This window comes from Gobio gobio (genome assembly GCF_949357685.1).
Source record: "Gobio gobio genome assembly, chromosome: 2".
Classification (NCBI taxonomy): Eukaryota; Metazoa; Chordata; class Actinopteri; order Cypriniformes; family Gobionidae; genus Gobio; species Gobio gobio.
Window position 1 is genome coordinate 32,876,688 of NC_137098.1, and position 17,093 is coordinate 32,893,780.

At 36.8% G+C, this 17,093-nt stretch overlaps 1 protein-coding gene across 2 annotated transcripts; it reads left to right on the top strand.

The window, feature by feature from the left end:
* Positions 1–2: 2 nt before the first annotated feature.
* mfge8a (milk fat globule EGF and factor V/VIII domain containing a) lies at positions 3–17,051 on the top strand. Of its 2 annotated transcripts, none has more exons than XM_079802662.1 (10): positions 3–514; positions 5,334–5,459; positions 6,020–6,151; positions 9,985–10,098; positions 11,937–12,118; positions 13,365–13,520; positions 13,604–13,748; positions 13,856–14,058; positions 14,317–14,472; positions 16,087–17,051. In XM_079802662.1, exons 1-10 carry the CDS (start codon positions 436–438, stop codon positions 16,228–16,230), a joined length of 1,437 nt encoding a protein of 478 aa, XP_079658788.1. In that variant the 5' UTR covers positions 3–435; the 3' UTR covers positions 16,231–17,051. The 2 variants fall into 2 exon arrangements, with proteins under 2 accessions (XP_079658788.1, XP_079658787.1); XM_079802661.1 differs by having other exon boundaries at positions 353–514; positions 13,823–14,058; positions 16,087–17,038.
* The last annotated feature ends 42 nt before the right edge of the window (positions 17,052–17,093 follow it).

The following is a 17,093-nucleotide window of genomic DNA, read 5'->3' on the forward strand; positions in this document are numbered from 1 at the left end:
CTGCATAAATTTCTTTATTCATGATGAGATGGATACACACACAAAAACATGGATTTTTTATTTTTTTTTAACAGCAAATGTAATGGGATGCTTACTAATTACTTTCAGTAGGGGAATATTGCTGAGCTGGCCAATCTCGGGAGTTTCTAATTTAATCGAAAATGATGCATTAGTACAAAACAGATTATTTAACACCTAAACATAATACATTTACTCTGCGAGTTTCCTTTTAATCGCAGACTATCAATTATATCGAGTCGTTATAATCTGAAAATACAACAGCTCTTGAAATAGCTGAGCCGTGCGCGTAAACGGTGCGCGCGCCCTGTGCTTCGGCGCGTCTAGCTGCTCCACGTTTGAGGGTGACGTCAGGAGACCTAGCGGTAAAGAAAACGCTCCGGGTCTTGAGAAACAAACAGACAGCAGAGTAACAATATGAAGACCAGGAACCTTACTCGGTCATCATGTATAGTTTTTGTCAGTTTAATCATTTGCATCATTTGTACCGTGAATGGTGAGTAACATACTTAACGTAATCTACATTTTAGTGCCCTTTTAATGCTCTTTTTCCAGTCGAACCCTGCTAAATACACCGAGTGTCACTGCTTCACTGTAACGTTAGTTAAAATAGTTTGAGCTTAAAATTGGTTATTTAAATTATTTTACTTAGTTCTTACTTTTTTTTTCCTTTGGAGAGCATCCACACCAGTATAGCCTATAATACAGCAAACAAAAGGAAAATAAATTTGAAGTAGCAGTAGGCTACTTCAATAGTGAATGTTTCTTATTGTGGGAAGGAGTTTTTTTGTGGTTACTGACCATTTCACATATTTGAATTGTACTTGACCATCTTGTATTACTCTTACTGGCCATATCAAAGTAGGATTGAGTTTAAAAGTAAAAAGTCTCGTTAAATTAAAATTTTGTTCAAACCTCTGTTGGTGATCTCTCTTTATTTGCCTTATTCGTTATATCATATTTAATAAATTAAAATTATTATATTTTCTCGTTAAATGAAATGAAGATGAATTTAACATAGCATGGATCTCAATAAGCGTTAGCCATCCAGATGATACGGAGATGAGGACAAGAACAAATCCACTGCAGGGAGGGGGAAAGAGATTTGCACTCCACTGGATAATACGACTCTCAACTAGGGATGTGGCTATACACTTCGCTCACGATATTTTTCGAGACCATATTTTTAAGAAACACTATATTTAAGAAATTTTCAATGTCAAAATATGACTGGAAAATGTGTCTTTTAATCGACTAAAAGTCACAAAATGCAAAACATGCATGTGCATTTTACTTCTCATTTAACTAATCTAGGGCTGTCACTAACAATTATTTTGGTATTCGAGTAATAGGTCAATTATTTTGACAATTAATGTAATTGATTAATTTGATACTTTTTTTTGTGGTAATAAAAATAGACCTACTAATAATGACCTAAAATACATTTAACAATGAGGCAATAATAATTGGTTTAGGCTACATAAAGTATCAAAAGCAAGTAATCATATGGTTTTATAGAACAAAACTGTTTAAATACATAATACACGTAATAAAAATGTATTAAAGGGTAACTAAACCCTAAACCAACTTTTTTTAGTTAATGATCTGTAATACTGGGGCTTTATTAATGCTGTTCATTGATTCGAGTAAATGTTTTGACATTTGAGTATAAAGTGTTTTAATTCTATAAAATATGGTGTAAAACCGCCAAAGTGCTGCCCTCTTAAGGTTGAACGGTGGCTACTGCAGTTGAATTTTCCTATTGGACGTTGCGGTACATCGTGACGTAGGATGGTACCTCCAACGGCTCACTATCCGCGCCCCTGGCACGAGCTCACCACGCCCTCAGAAATGTTTCCCCCAATCACATGAGGAGAACGGCTTCACTCCAGTATGAACTGTCATGTTACATGAAGTAAACATTATGAATTAAACTGACTGGACACTTGCTTTAACATTGTATTGAAGAAAATACGGTTAAATAATGCAGTTGTCAGTACACGTCAGGCTTTTCTTGCGATATTATTGCCGCCCGTCATGTGTACAGATAATTTTCATACATGAGACGCGCTTTCAAACCCTGACACGCAAGTGGTTGCCACGGACGCAGATAGATTAGGTCGGTTCTCTTGCGCGGCTGCTTCACTAGCATCGTCGGCATCGGGAGTTAACGCAGTTTGAGCTGCGGCTCGCATTGATAAGGCTCCGGGTTTGTGTCTGTTACAGACAATCCACCCTCCTCCACTTCAGGTGAAGGTAGGAGAAATGACCGCTCTGTTGCAAAGCTGGCGTCACTCCAGTCATTCTCCATCTTTGCGACTCGCGAGTCAGACAGCTGTCAATCAATCCGTCACTGTGGGTCTCAGGTGCACGCCCTCCGCTCAGCCCCGCCCTCGGTTCGTCCCCTCTGTGTCCGCCGGGCTCTGCCCACTTTTCCAGCATTTTTTGAAAATTGCCAGTGGGTGGAGTTAAGCTCTGAGCAGGGGTTTAGTTACCCTTTAAATGTATTATATTATGTATTATAACAAATGCCTGCAGAGGGCAGTGCTTGTTGTTGTTACACTTTACAGCATGATCAAATCCTTGTTTAATATTGACCAAACAACATGTAATTCAAGTGTCCGCTTAATCTTTAATATTTGTCCACTTCTTTGCGATAGAAAGGCTACAGCCACTGTAATTTCTTGAACAAGTGGACATCAAAGCATGCAAACTTGAGTGATCAAAAGCGGGTTCAAACTTTTATTTTGAAATCATGATGAACAGGAGTTTGCATACTTAAAAATAGACATATGCCGATAAACGGTAATATGATATACCGCAATAATGAACATGCACAATATTGTTATCGTGGGCACTTCAAAATACTGTGAATAATTATTTATTATGAATTATTCCGATTTTTAGAATGCATTTTAAGAATACTTTACCCATCAATCGTTTAAAATGAACAACACGTCAAAGAGAAAGGCGCACTGATGTAAACAGACCGTGCATGAGCCGAGCACAAGGCGGAACGAGTGAAGAAGATGTGCTGAAGTGCACATTCACTCTCTGACAGCAGAGGGCGCTGACGGAACAGCAGAAATGCAGCTGTTTCCCCGGTAACCCTCGTAAACAAGAGACGGTGCTCGTCATCACATAACCTAATTAATACTTAAAGACTTGAGGCTATTCATTTTCAAACTTAAACATTTTATATTTTAATCTGGACTAAATTACATGCCCTAGATATTGTTTGAATATGTTCTGACTGTTGTTCAATCACACACTTTACAATAAGACTCCATTATTTAACATTAGTGCATTCATTAACAAACTGACAATGAAAAATACTTCTAAAGCATGTATTCATCTTAGTTAAATGTACATTTCAGCATTTAATAACACATTATTAAAATCAAAAGTTGTAACTGTATTATTTAATGGACCTGAGCTAACACTAACAGTTGCTTTTTTTAAACTAACATTATCAAAGAAGAATAACTTCTGTAAAAATGTAGCTATTCATTCTTTGTTAATGTTAAAGCTACACTGTGTAACTTTTTTAGTTTATTCTTAGCTAAAAACACTGAGTTCTTTCAAAAATAAATGTGCTCATTAATGTATATTTACTTCTTTCAAGTAATAAAGTATTCTCGTAAGTTTATAATATGCCATTGAAAATACATACGGGTGAGGGGTTCAAATGCGGGTCGCCATGTTGCCCCTCCATCTTGAAAGTACATTATAGCCAAAGAGGGACATACCCGTAAATTCAAGCTTCGCCTTTCGCGTTTTAACACTCGATGGCACCGTGTCGAATGTGGACGAGGTCGAACTGGAAGCCATGTTAATCTTGGACTAAATCGGACACCATAGGAGTTAAAACGAAATCGTAATTGAGAGGAACAGAAACTAATATTCACTGGATGGTCATATACCTTTTCACCACTAGATGGGAGAAAATATCAAACAGTGTAGCTTTAATGCATTAACTGATGAGACATTATTGTAAAGTGTTACCTATTGTTCTTTATAATTATTTTGCACTTAATCTGTTTTAAAAATTTGTTTACTTTATACATTTTTGTGTATTGCTTTATTGTATTTAAATGTTTGGTTCTTTTTTTATAAGAAACTTATTAAATCTGTTATAGTATGACAACACTTTTTTTGCAACTTATTTCAATTTCGTGTTAATACCGTATACCATGATAAAAGCTTCAGCAATTAATCGCAACATGAAAATTTGATACCGGCACATGCCTACTTAGAAACATACTAGTTAGTGTAGGTTTATAAATGTTATGATTTTTAAATTATTTTAATATATCGTGCAGCCTTAGAAAACGATCTAATAATGTGGTTCGTGGATTTTAGTCTGGTATTTTAATTTATCCCCAATTTAATCGAGGAATTGTGACTGATCTACACTACATACATCATCTTGTATTGAATGTCACTTCGGTTCTACTTTCTGAGTATGAATAACATAAGCAGGAAAAGACGGAACAATATAATAATGCAAGCACTGTATAAGATTTTGCCACTGACTCAACTTTTTTTTCAATATCGTCACGTTTTAATATCGCGAGATCTCGTACCACGAGAATGACGAGATTGCGACACACCCCTACCTACTCACAACAACCACAAATTCTGGAAAGTGAATCTATGCAAAGTTGTATAAGAAAAGTGCCTTTAATTTCTTGCTCGAGCATATTCAAAGAAGCCCGTCTTAAGCTCTGCATGTAATCTTAATGAGCTCAGAAGGCAAATCTCCCAGCTTCTCAGGAAGCATGTTGTGTAACGTTACACACATCAACGTGTGCCTAAGAGCATTTCATGTTCTTGCATTCTGTTCATGCCTCTTTTTTTTATCCCAACATGTTGTTCAGCTAGAATGAAGCGCAATGAATGTTGATGCAGAACATGAGCAGCATTTAATTAGGCGGCTGTTTTGTTTTATGATGATTGCTTACGATATTTTGTGCTTCACTCATACACATACACACTCAGTTATCACAACTTGACATAACTTGTATTCAAGCTCTTTTTCATGTTCAATTATGTCATAGAATCTTTCCTATCCTTGAAAAGTATACATCTGCTTTCGAAAGTTCAACATGCACATTGGCAATGCTGCTCACATCTCTTATCTTTTGTACTCTCCTGATCCTGTTCAGAAGCGTGAAAAGCGCTTCTTACTCCTTTGTATCTCTCGAAGCTTAATATGCAGGACCACTCCGTCCATTGCCAAATTATAAAATAAGAACTAATTCCAGTCTAATCTTTGTAATTCCATTCACTCCCGCTTATGTGTGTCTCTGTAGGAGATTACTGCAAGGTGAACCTGTGTCATAACGGAGGGACGTGTGTGACTGGCATTGGAGAAGATCCCTTCTTCTGCATCTGTGCCGAGGGATTTGCTGGAGATACTTGCAATGCCACTGAGAATGGTCAGAATTTTGGTCTGAATTTTACTGGTTTAATCCTCATTTAAATTTCAGATTAGGTTTAAATGGGTCACCCTATTGCCTGTGGAAACCCTTATTTCTCAGAGCAAAGTTTGCTCTTTCATAGCTAAGGAGAAGAAACGTTTGCGGTTGTTTTTCATTTGAGTATCAACTTTGTCTCAGATACTGTAGATGTCATAACATTTCAAATGAAAATATAAATCTAAATATCCTAATTATATAACAAAATATAGTAGCATAGCATAGAAGTCGAGGGAAATGCTTGGATTTTGTCAATGTGGTCTGACACTTTGGTATCTTGGCAAATGTAAACACAGTTTGGAACAATGTTGATATCTCTACTGAAACAAGAAGACAAATCAGATTATTCCTGTACTCAGATGAAAAATATGAGATACATGGGCATACAAGTCTTCATTTGTTCTTCTTTAAATCCTGTTTATGAGAAACAATTCAAAAGATCACCTTTTTTTTTCCTTTTTCTATGGGTCTGTCCAATTTGTGAGACCCACATAAGAACTTACTCCTGTTTTCCTCCACAGGTCCTTGTAACCCGAACCCATGTAAAAACGATGGCACATGTGAGGTGATCATTAACTCCAGAAGAGGGGATGTTTTTAATGAGTATGTGTGCAAATGCCAACTTGGCTTCGAAGGTGCACACTGCCAAATCAGTAAGTTTTGTACCACTTATTTCAGATTTGCACTAAAACTCTATGACGAGCACTCCAATGGGCTAATGAAAGGGTTTAGAAAGATGTTTGTATAAACCTTGAAAAGGAAAACTTAAATTACTGAGCTAAACAATTACTAAAACTACAATTACTAAAACTAAATCACCCACATTGGGACTTATTCATTAAAAAATAGCAGAACAAATTTCTGTTATACTTAATACCAATGTATTGAAAGTGACTGAAACTGAAACACAAATTGATTGATGATTGATTTGTTCTGTTCATGCCTTATGGGTAAAGCTGATTTTGACTCATTTGTGCCCAGTTATGCAAATACATGGAGTCACTGTGATGCATTTGGTGGTTATTTCTTGTTAAGACTTTTCTCCTATTTGGCAAATATTCTTGTGGCTGTAAGTCCACCGCAGAGAGACTTCAGTTACTGCATGCTGTATCATTTGTTCCGCTTTGTTTTATTGGTATGATGCTTATAAAGGTACTGTACATACAATGGCACTGGTGTAAACAGCAGACACACCCAGGATGTTGAGCAGCCAGTGGTGGTTAGGGAGAGCTGTAACCATAGTGAGTTTTAAATAGGCTTTGTTAAAATTTTCCAGTCCATACAAGTCCCTTTCCATGTATGGTTTTAACTCTTGGCTGCCTGATGTCCACTAGAGTGGACTGGACATATCTTTTAAAGCCATTTTTAACCATTCAGATTATATTGATACATCCAATCCACCATCACGCAATGTCAGAATTACCATAATTATGAGATTCTGACTTGTAAAAAGCGTTCACATCTTCATAGAATCATAATTAATCGCAATTTGTACCACCTGACCACTTCAACATCATGCAGAAACACTCAAAAATGGCAGTCTTCAGAAGTAAAATGTACTTAAGCAAATATTACATACTTTTTCTGTTTATAATTGACTATTTTTTTATGCAAGGATCATCTGAAAATAAACAAAAGACATGCAATACAGTTTAAAGTAGCTAGCACAGAGTTAAAAAATTATCTAATGGATGTCTCGCTTAATAATAATCTCTGTTTATAAATGTGGTTAGTTCTCTGAAAATGAAAATTCAAGTTGTTCCAAACTTGTATGAATTTTATTTTTTTCTGTTGAACACAAAAGACCTTCGGATGAGACGTTAAACCGAGGTTCTGACATAAAAAATCCCAGGATGTCCTTCGATAAAGAGTTGGGGTGTAACCCTGGCATCCTGGCCAAATTTGCCCATTGGCCTCTGTCCATCATGGCCTCCTTATCATCCACTTATACTGATTGGCTTCATCACTCTGTCTCCTCTCCACCAATCAGCTGGTGTGTGGTAGGCGTTCTGGCACAATGTGGCTGCCGTCCCATCATCCAGGTGGATGCTGCACATTGGTGGTGGTTGAAGAGATTCCCCCCTTCCATGTAAAGCGCTTTGAGTGCTTAGAAAAGCGCTATATAAATGTAACAAATTATTATTATTAAAAAAAGATATATTGAAGAAGGCTGTTAACCAAACCGTTGACAGTAGCCTTTGACTTACATTGTGTTCTTGTCCACTAAGGCATTTGCATAATGACTGTTTTACTGTTTTATATAGCATTTAGCATTTGTGTTTGAAAGCACTGAAAGGCCTTTCATACACAGCCAGGAATATTCACCACAGGAGCAGCTTTAGTGCAGTTAGTCAAGCCTTAATCAAGCCAAAGAGGTTTAAGAAGAACAGTGCAGTCCAGCTTTTGGGCATTAACGGGGTTCTAAAATATTTCTATCTAATGTACTGGCCAAATTCAAACATTCAGACTCTAAACTAAATCTCATGAATCTCATTTGTTAATTTATTTGTTTGTTTGAACTATTTGGCATTGGCCTACTGTTAAGTTGCTCATTAATTAACATTACATCTCTTTTAGTTCTGTTCAGAATAGATTATGTTCTAATATTCTAGGAGTTGGTCATAGCTCACAACAGATAAGTTGCAACTGAGTCCTCAAGACCTCTTCTTTAGAAGCATGTCTGACCTCGATTGATTGAATCTTGTCTGGTTGAACAGTTGTGTTTGCTGATGTGAATGCATGTGTGTATGTCTGTGTGCGGTTTGTTTGTCCAGGCTTTGGGCAGAATTATGTTTTTTTGTGTTCTTCAATCCTCTTAACAGGATTTTGTTTAAGAACAAAACAACTTTTGTTGTTGGGACAAAAATATTGCGTTTGTCTTTATAGCCCTACTGTGTCATTTTCTGTTCAAAATTGTAAGAAACAAAAAGTATTTCTGCTCGAATGATTTAGATGTTAGTTTTGTAATACTTTTCCAAGAAGACCAAAAATGTAAACAACAGCTCACTAAATAATATAGACTAACACAGCTATTCAAAATGTGGGGGTTGGTAAGATTTATTAAATGTTTTGAAAATAATTATTATTCTTACCAAAGCTGCATTTATTTGATTAAAAATACAATTGTTAATATGATTACAGTTTAAAATAACTTTTCTATTTTAATATATTTTATTCCTGTGATAGCAAAGCTGAATTTTCAGCATCATAACTCCAGTCTTTAGTCACATGATCCTTCAGAAATCATTCTAAAATGATGATTTGCTGCTCAAGAAAACACAATACATATTTTTACCGTTATACAATATATAAATGTCTTTACTATCACTTTTGATCAATTGAATGCATATACTTGCTGAATAAAAGTATTCATTTCTTTTGAAAAATACATCACTAACCCTAAATCTTTGAACGGTAATATACACTGCAAAAAAAATCTATGCATCTCACATTTTATACCATTTGCCATGTTTTTCTGAGAGAAGTTTGCCCCTTAGTGGAGATTTATGATAACTGCAATAAGCCAGTTTATGGGAATAGACAAGGGCTGCGTCTGAAATCAGATACTCTCTTGAGTAGGCACTTATTTTGATTATGTAATTGCTCCACAATCACTAAAAAAGTATGTTCTATATAGAATGATTGTAATCTGGAGGTACTACATTCGCCATGTTGCCCTTATCACGTGACCTACCAGCGTCAGTTACTTCACTGACATTCACAAATCCTGTCCCCTGGCCTCATCCCTTTTTGCCATTTGAACATTCTTCTTTTGTCACATACTGTTTTTGCCTATTATATAGAAGGGAAGTATGCCATTTCGGATGTAGCCAAAGAGTATTGTCAAACATAGGGCTATAGCTGGTGCGTGCATGTCATAATGTGTACCTAGAAGACAACACCCAAATAAGGGTCCACCACATAATGATAGATACAATGGAACCAGGGAGTCAAAAGCTCAATGTGAATATCTTGAGAACTTCTGACACATCTCTTCATCATTTTGCAATTTGGCAGATGTTGTGATCTGCTGAATCTGCTACAGTATTTCTGACTCTCTGACAACTTCAATTAGACATCTCTCATTAGACAGCTATACCAAAAAAAGTTGCATCTTTGATGTTACATCATGTCTGCTGGCAACATGTATTGCGTCTTTCAGTCCAATTCAGCATACTGCACAGTATTAATTTTCAGCAATTGTGCTGTAGCTGCAGTCTGCAGTCGTTTACTGGAAATTCAAACTGGACTCGGACCATACCATCCTGTGCTCCACACAGAACTCTCTGTCCCCTTAGAGTAAAATTTGAGATCCTACAGGCTGAGCATTGTGCCACCACACACCTCAGTCACCACACTAATAATTATACAGCTATAGTTACATGACACCTCCCTTCTACTGCAGAGAAGCTACAGAATGTCCAACCTACTGTTTAAGTTATAATCACATTGACATTGCTGTATTATTTTTGGTGTTCTTACACAGATGTGAATGACTGTGCAAACCTACCTTGTAAGAATGGAGGCCTGTGTCGAGATCTGGATGGGGACTACACCTGCCAGTGCCCTTCTCCGTATGTTGGGAAGCAATGTCAGCTACGTGAGTTTTTATATGCTGGTAATCTTTTCCCGGTGTTTAGCCTCTAAGAGGTCATTTAATTCTGAGTGTCATATTATATGTTCTAGGGTGCCTTATTGTTTGAGTCTTTGATTACACATTCCAGAGTATCTGACATGAAGTATAGCTGCTTAACGATTGTAGTTAGCCAGGTACAACCCCAAATCAGAAAAAGTTGGGACAGTATGAAAAACGCAAAAAAAAAAAGAAAAAAGAAGTGATTTCTAAATTTACTTTGACTTGTATTTCATTGCAGACAATATGAACACAAAATATTTCATGTTTTGTCTGGTCAACTTCATATCATTTGTAAATATGCATCCTTTCCTGTTATTCAGACCTGCAACACATTTCAAAAAAAGTTGGGACAGGAGCAATTTAGGGCTAGTAATGAGGTAAAATGGTTAAATAACGATTTGATTTGAAACAGGTGATGTCAACAGGTGATTGTAATTATGATTTGGTACAAAAGCAGCATCCAAGAAAGGTCTAATCCTTTAGGAGCAAAGATGGGCCGAGGATCGCCAGTTTGCCAACAAATACGTGAGAAAATTATTGAAATGTTTAAAAACAATGTTCCTCAAAGAAAGATAGGAAGAGATTTGGATATTTCACATTCAACAGTGCATAACATCATTAAAAGATTCAAGGAATCTGGAGGAATTTCAGTGCGTAAAGGACAAGGGCGCAAGCCTAAGCTGAACAACCGTGATCTCCGATCCCTCAGGCGGCACTGCATCAAGAATCGTCATTCATTTATAAGCGATATCACCACATGGGCTCAGGACTACTTTGGCAAACCTTTGTCAAGTACCACAATACGTAGTTACATCCACAAATGCCAGTTAAAACTGTACTGTGCCAAAAGGAAGCCCTATGTTAACAGTGTCCAGAAGCGCCGTCGACTTCTCTGGGCTCGGAGGCATCTGGGATGGACCATCACACAGTGGAAACGTGTACTGTGGTCAGATGAATCAGTATTTCAGGTATTTTTTGGGAGGAATGGACGCCGTGTGCTCCGGACCAAAGAAGAAAAGGATCATCCAGACTGTTACCAGCAAAAAGCCAGGGTCTGTCATGGTATGGGGTTGTGTCAGTGCCCTTGGCAAAGGTAACTTGCACTTCTGTGAAGGCACCATTAATGCTGAAAAGTACATAGAGATTTTGGAGCATAATATGCTGCTTCAAGAAGACATCTTTTCCAGGGACGTCCATGCATATTTCAACAAGACAATGCAGAACCACATTCTGCACACATTACAAAGTCCTGGCTGCGGAGGAAGAGGGTACAGGTACTTGACTGGCCTGCCTGCAGTCCCGACCTGTCTCCAATAGAGAATGTGTGGCGCATTTTGAAGCGCAAAATGGGACAACGAAGACCTCGTACTGTTGCCCACCTTAAGACTTGTTTGCAGGAAGAATGGGACAAAATTACACCTGAAACACTTCATCACTTGGTGTCTTCAGTCCCTAAACGTCTTTTAAGTGTTGTGAAAAGGAATGGCAACATTACAAAGTGGTAAATGCTTTACTGTCCCAACTTTTTTTGAAATGTGTTGCAGATCTGAATAACAGGAAAGGATGCATATTTACAAATGACATGAAGTTGACCAGACAAAACATGAAATATTTTGTGTTCATATTGTCTGCAATGAAATACAAGTCAAAGTAAATTTAGAAATCACTTCTCTTTTTTTTTTTTGCGTTTTCCATACTGTCCCAACTTTTTCTGATTTGGGGTTGTAGCAATAAACGTGCGACTGGAAGTGAATATAAAGTAGACTTTATTGCCTGTTACTCACACCATCTTTATGGTGCAGGCTGTACATATTTATTGGGGATGGAGGAAGGAGGAATCGTAGAGTCCCAGATCTCGGCTTCCTCTGTACACTCTGGCATTCTAGGGCTGCAACACTGGGGCCCGGAGCTCGCACGACTCAACAACCAGGGAATTGTCAACGCCTGGAGCTCCGCACCCCAAGACAAGAACCCCTGGATTGAGGTTTGCCAATCAGCCCATTGATTGAAAAATTATTTTGCGTCTTGATTAACAAGAAAAACACACATTTTCAAAAACAATTATCCTTTTGAGAATCTTTGTGACAGTTGAGACTTTATTGAAGTGATAGAATTAGCTCCAAACCTTCTATTAAAAAATGTATTTGTAATCTTACTGATGATATTAAGTATAATACAAAAACATATGGTAGCTGAAAAGTTCTTTATAGTGGCTGAATTTATTGCATCTATATTCACTAAATTCATATCCATTCAAGTACCTCGAACTTTAAATACAAATTGAGACAATTCCTCATAACATAGAAAAAAGATGTTGCATGCAAGTGTTTTTAAATGTTTACTCTCTAACAAATGCAAACCATATTCTTTTTGGCCCCACTTTATATTAGGTGGCCTTAAGTACTATGTACTTACATCAAAAAATAAGTACAATGTACTTACTGTGTTCAAATTGTATTGCAAAACACCTTTGCTGATATTGAGGTGGGATACGGGTAGGGTTAGGGACAGGTGTGGGGGTATGGGTAAGTTTAAGGGTAGGGTTAGGTGTAAGGGAAGTGTCAACAGTGTACTTATAAATGTAACTACAAAGATGAATTACAGACGTAATTACATGCAGGTATATTTTTAAATGTAAGTACAATGTAAAAACATGTATGTACACAATAAGTGCATTGTATCAAATTATTAATTTAAATGTCAGTACATAGTAGTTAAGGCCACCTAATATAAAGTGGGTCCTTTTTTTTTTAATTAGATGACTTATATGTTTTTAAAAGGCATTTCTGAGGGACCATACCAGGACATATTTTTTTCAGTTTTACTGTTTTATTCAAAATAATAACTTTTTTTATAACCATCATATATATGCATAATTTGCTTGCAAAGTAAATAAATCTGTTTTTAGGGCCTGTTCACACCAAGACTGATAACTATAAAGATAGATATAATGAAAACGATTTTACCGTCTACAGCCACACCAACAGACAATAATGTTCTGTTTATTATAAGCGTGTGCTGCAGTTATGCTCGAGCTCTTTACCGTCGACTGGATTCTGATTAGCTGGCGATGTTTTTACTGTTCATCAGCCGGAAAAAAGTTATTCCTCTGGCTTTTACTGAGACAAATATTCATCATGCAATAGAGGAACAAAATGCTACTAAAGTGATTCAGTTTGTTTTTGTGTTCATGATGTTCACACTTCATCTTCTTGATTTTCTCATTTTAGATCGACATTCAGAAGAAGATGCGTCTCACTGGAATCATCACCCAAGGAGCCAGCCGCATGGGGACAGCTGAGTTTGTCAAGTCTTTCAAGGTGGCATCCAGCTTTGATGGCAAAACATACAGAGTGTACAGAGCGAATGGCCAGAGAAAAGACAGAGTAAGAAATGCAAATGTTATACAACACAAGCCTTCCTCATGTGCCTAAAGCTATTGTCATCCACTGACTCTTTATTTTTGCAGGTGTTTACGGGAAATACAGATAATGATGGAACCCAGACAAACACGTTTGACCCTCCCATTGTGGCCCAGTATATTCGCATCATTCCTGTGGTGTGCCGTAAAGCTTGTACTCTCCGGATGGAACTTGTGGGCTGCGAGCTAAATGGTAAATTCAGTTGAATTAATTATGAATCACTATTTTTAAATGAATCTCTTTTTTTCATGTTTACTAATTCTTAGCATTTAGCACTCTTATTTTCCCTAACATGACAGTGCAGTCCAGCACAATCGGTTGCACTGATCCGCTGGGCATGAAGTCCCGTCTCATCTCTGACGTGCAGCTTACAGCATCGAGTATTTTCCGTACATGGGGTATAGATGCCTTTACCTGGTACCCCCACTACGCTCGCCTGGACAAGCAAGGCAAGACTAACGCATGGGCGGCAGCGAACAACAATCGCTCAGAGTGGCTCCAGGTGAGACTGTGCGATGACAAGCTGCTTTGACTTTCTATCTGCTGTTGTTTCCCTTCTTATCAAAAAGTAGGGAAGTGATGGATTTATTCCTTGAAATCATTGAAATCGTAAAAAGAATCATAATAGGACATGCAAGACAACTTTAAATCACTGTTCTATTATTTTTCTTATTTAACATCAAATATTTTTCACGTAAATGTGGACCGTAGTCCGACTTTTGTCTCTGATGTTTAATGTGTTTTTTTTCTCATGTCACAGCTGGATTTGGAGAAACCTAAAAGAATAACAGGCATCATCACTCAAGGAGCAAAAGACTTTGGAGTTGTGCAGTTTGTTTCAGGCTTTAAAATCGCTTACAGTGATGACGGACAAACATGGAGCATTGTGAAGGATCAAACAACGAGAACAGATAAGGTTACAGTGATGACAATATCTCTATTTTAAATATACACTACTGTTAAACCGCACTACCGTTTTTATCTATTTATATTTTTTAAAGAAATTAAAGGGTTACTTCAGCGATTTAGCATTAAGCTTTGTATCAGTAGAAAACCAGTAGTATTCAAATTATGGTACGTTCCCCCCTCATATCCTCCTGAGACGAGAGAATTATGCATTTTATTTCTGTGAAAAATCCTCAGATGACGCAAATATCGTCATTTTTTGGCCAGAGGCTAGAAACTACAGCCAGTAGGAGCTAGTTCCGCATGTTTTGAACCCGCCCACAGGGGTGGGATCTCACTCACAGAATGTAAATGCGCACTGCCGCTCGGATCGGGCATTAATAACGGGGCGGTGCGGATCAAAGTGAGTGTTTCAACTTTTCAATGAATTCCTTTGAAAGTTAAGCTTCCATAGGCATGATCTGAAAACACACCAGACTGGACATCCGCTGAGAATGACTGCTGCGCTTATCTCAGTTCTGCTCAGCTCTTCTCTCGTGATGAATGAAATCTGACTCCTGCTGCGTTTGAGACGTGACTTTCGTTCAGCTCACTCACACGTTATTGAAAAGACACGTTCATTTTTTAATTGTAGTGTTTATTCTCTAACTGAACGAAATGATTGTATTACTATGAAAAACAAAACGATGGTGGGGAAGTAATAACCAGTAGCCGTGGCTTGGGAGTGAAGCAAGTGGATTCTGGGAGTTGTTGTCTTTCATCCACATGAGACAAAAATACATTTTTCTTAGTATTTTTCTTGTTTCCAGTCCAAATATCTTAAAATTCTTAAATCAAGATGCATTTAGTAAAATGGCATAATATATTTATTCTTGTTTTCTGAGGAAAAAAATCTAAATGAAGTGAGTTTTTGCTTAAAACAAGCAAAATTGTCTGCCAATGGGGTAAGAAAATGCATCTTGAATTAAGAATTTTTAGATATTTAGACTGGAAACAGGACAAAAATACTAAATAAGAAAAAAAAATTGCAGTGCAGTGAAGACATTTATAATTTTACAAAGATTTCTATTTCAAATAAATACTTTCTATTCATCTTTTTTTTTTTTAAGTAAAACATTTTAATCAGCACAACTATTTTCAACATTGATGTTAATAATAATTTAGCATATTAGAATGATTTCTGAAGGATCATGTAACACTGATGACTGAAGTAATAATGGCTGACAGCTGTGCCATCAGAGGAAAAAAGGACACTTAAAAACAAAGAATTAGATTTTAAAAAATGATTTATTTTGAATTATAATAATATTTCACAATATTCATGTTTTTACTGTTTAGTTTTGTTGTTTTATTGTAGGGTGCAGTGCCACTTTTTTGTTAGTACAGTAAATATTATGGTTACACTCTATGACTTCTCAGCTTTCCATGTTGGGATATGGATACTTATGGAAATTAAATAATTTTCAACCTTCTAACTCAGCTTTAGTTATTTCCCTTTATCAAGTCTTTGTTATTTTAACAGAATTCTAAAACTAAACAAAAGCCTCAAAGCACGTCAATCTTACATTTAGTTATGTTCATTTCATCTGACTAATTGACATGTTTGGGGGGTTTTTTCCTGCAGATTTTCCAAGGCAACATTGACAACAACACATACAAAAAGAACTTGTTTGAGCCTCCATTCTTTGCCCGATTTGTGCGGTTTTTGCCCTGGGAGTGGCACGAGCGGATAACTCTACGCATGGAGCTGCTGGGCTGTGATGGTTAGTGAATGTGCTGGAGGCTGCCTCTCTCTGCACTGCTTTTGCCGGAAGTGTTAGTAGGTGATGATTTGTTTCAATACACATTAGCTTCAGTTGTTGCTCTGTGTTTTATTGTATTGATGTCATTATTTTGATGTACTTTTGAAGGCCTCAGTTGATCTAATTTTTGACGATTTTATGAAATCACCTTTTAAGCAAGTTTCAGAGAATATTAAAAGGAAAAAGGAGACTTATTGTAATACTTTACTAAAATTGTTAGTCTCACAACCAGTGACCATTCTTGTATTTCAAAATGCATGTCCTAATTATTATGATATATTATTCCATATTTGTTATTCCACATCTTTGGCCACCAAGGTAAGAAAACCTATCCATGAAGCAAACTATCTGCTTCAACCTGTCTTAAATATTACAACCCACTAGTGCTGATGTCCAATAGTTGACCTTATTCTGCCTTCTAGCACACAGAGGAAAAAGGTCAACTTGTAATTCTGTCTTTTTTCCCATAAGCACAAACTTTCTACAATATTTTTTTTTCTGAACTAATCTTGACTGTCTGGAGTACATTTATATACAGTATGGGTCTGTTAGAAACAGTGCTGTAAATTAAAACACTGTATGTTAATATTAGGAGAGTGGTAGAGCTACTCAAATCAATTGACTTGTTTGCACTTCAGTTGCTCTACACTTTATACTACATTTTATAACTCAATGTAAACAATCGAATCGGAAGAGAATTGTACAATTGTGCAAATATTGAGTATCTTTTGTAAAACGTTGTCTTTAACAATATTAATAAATATGTAAAATATGTGTGCTTCTCTTTGCTTGTGGCTCGAACTGAAGAAGTATGTGTGAGACTAGGTGA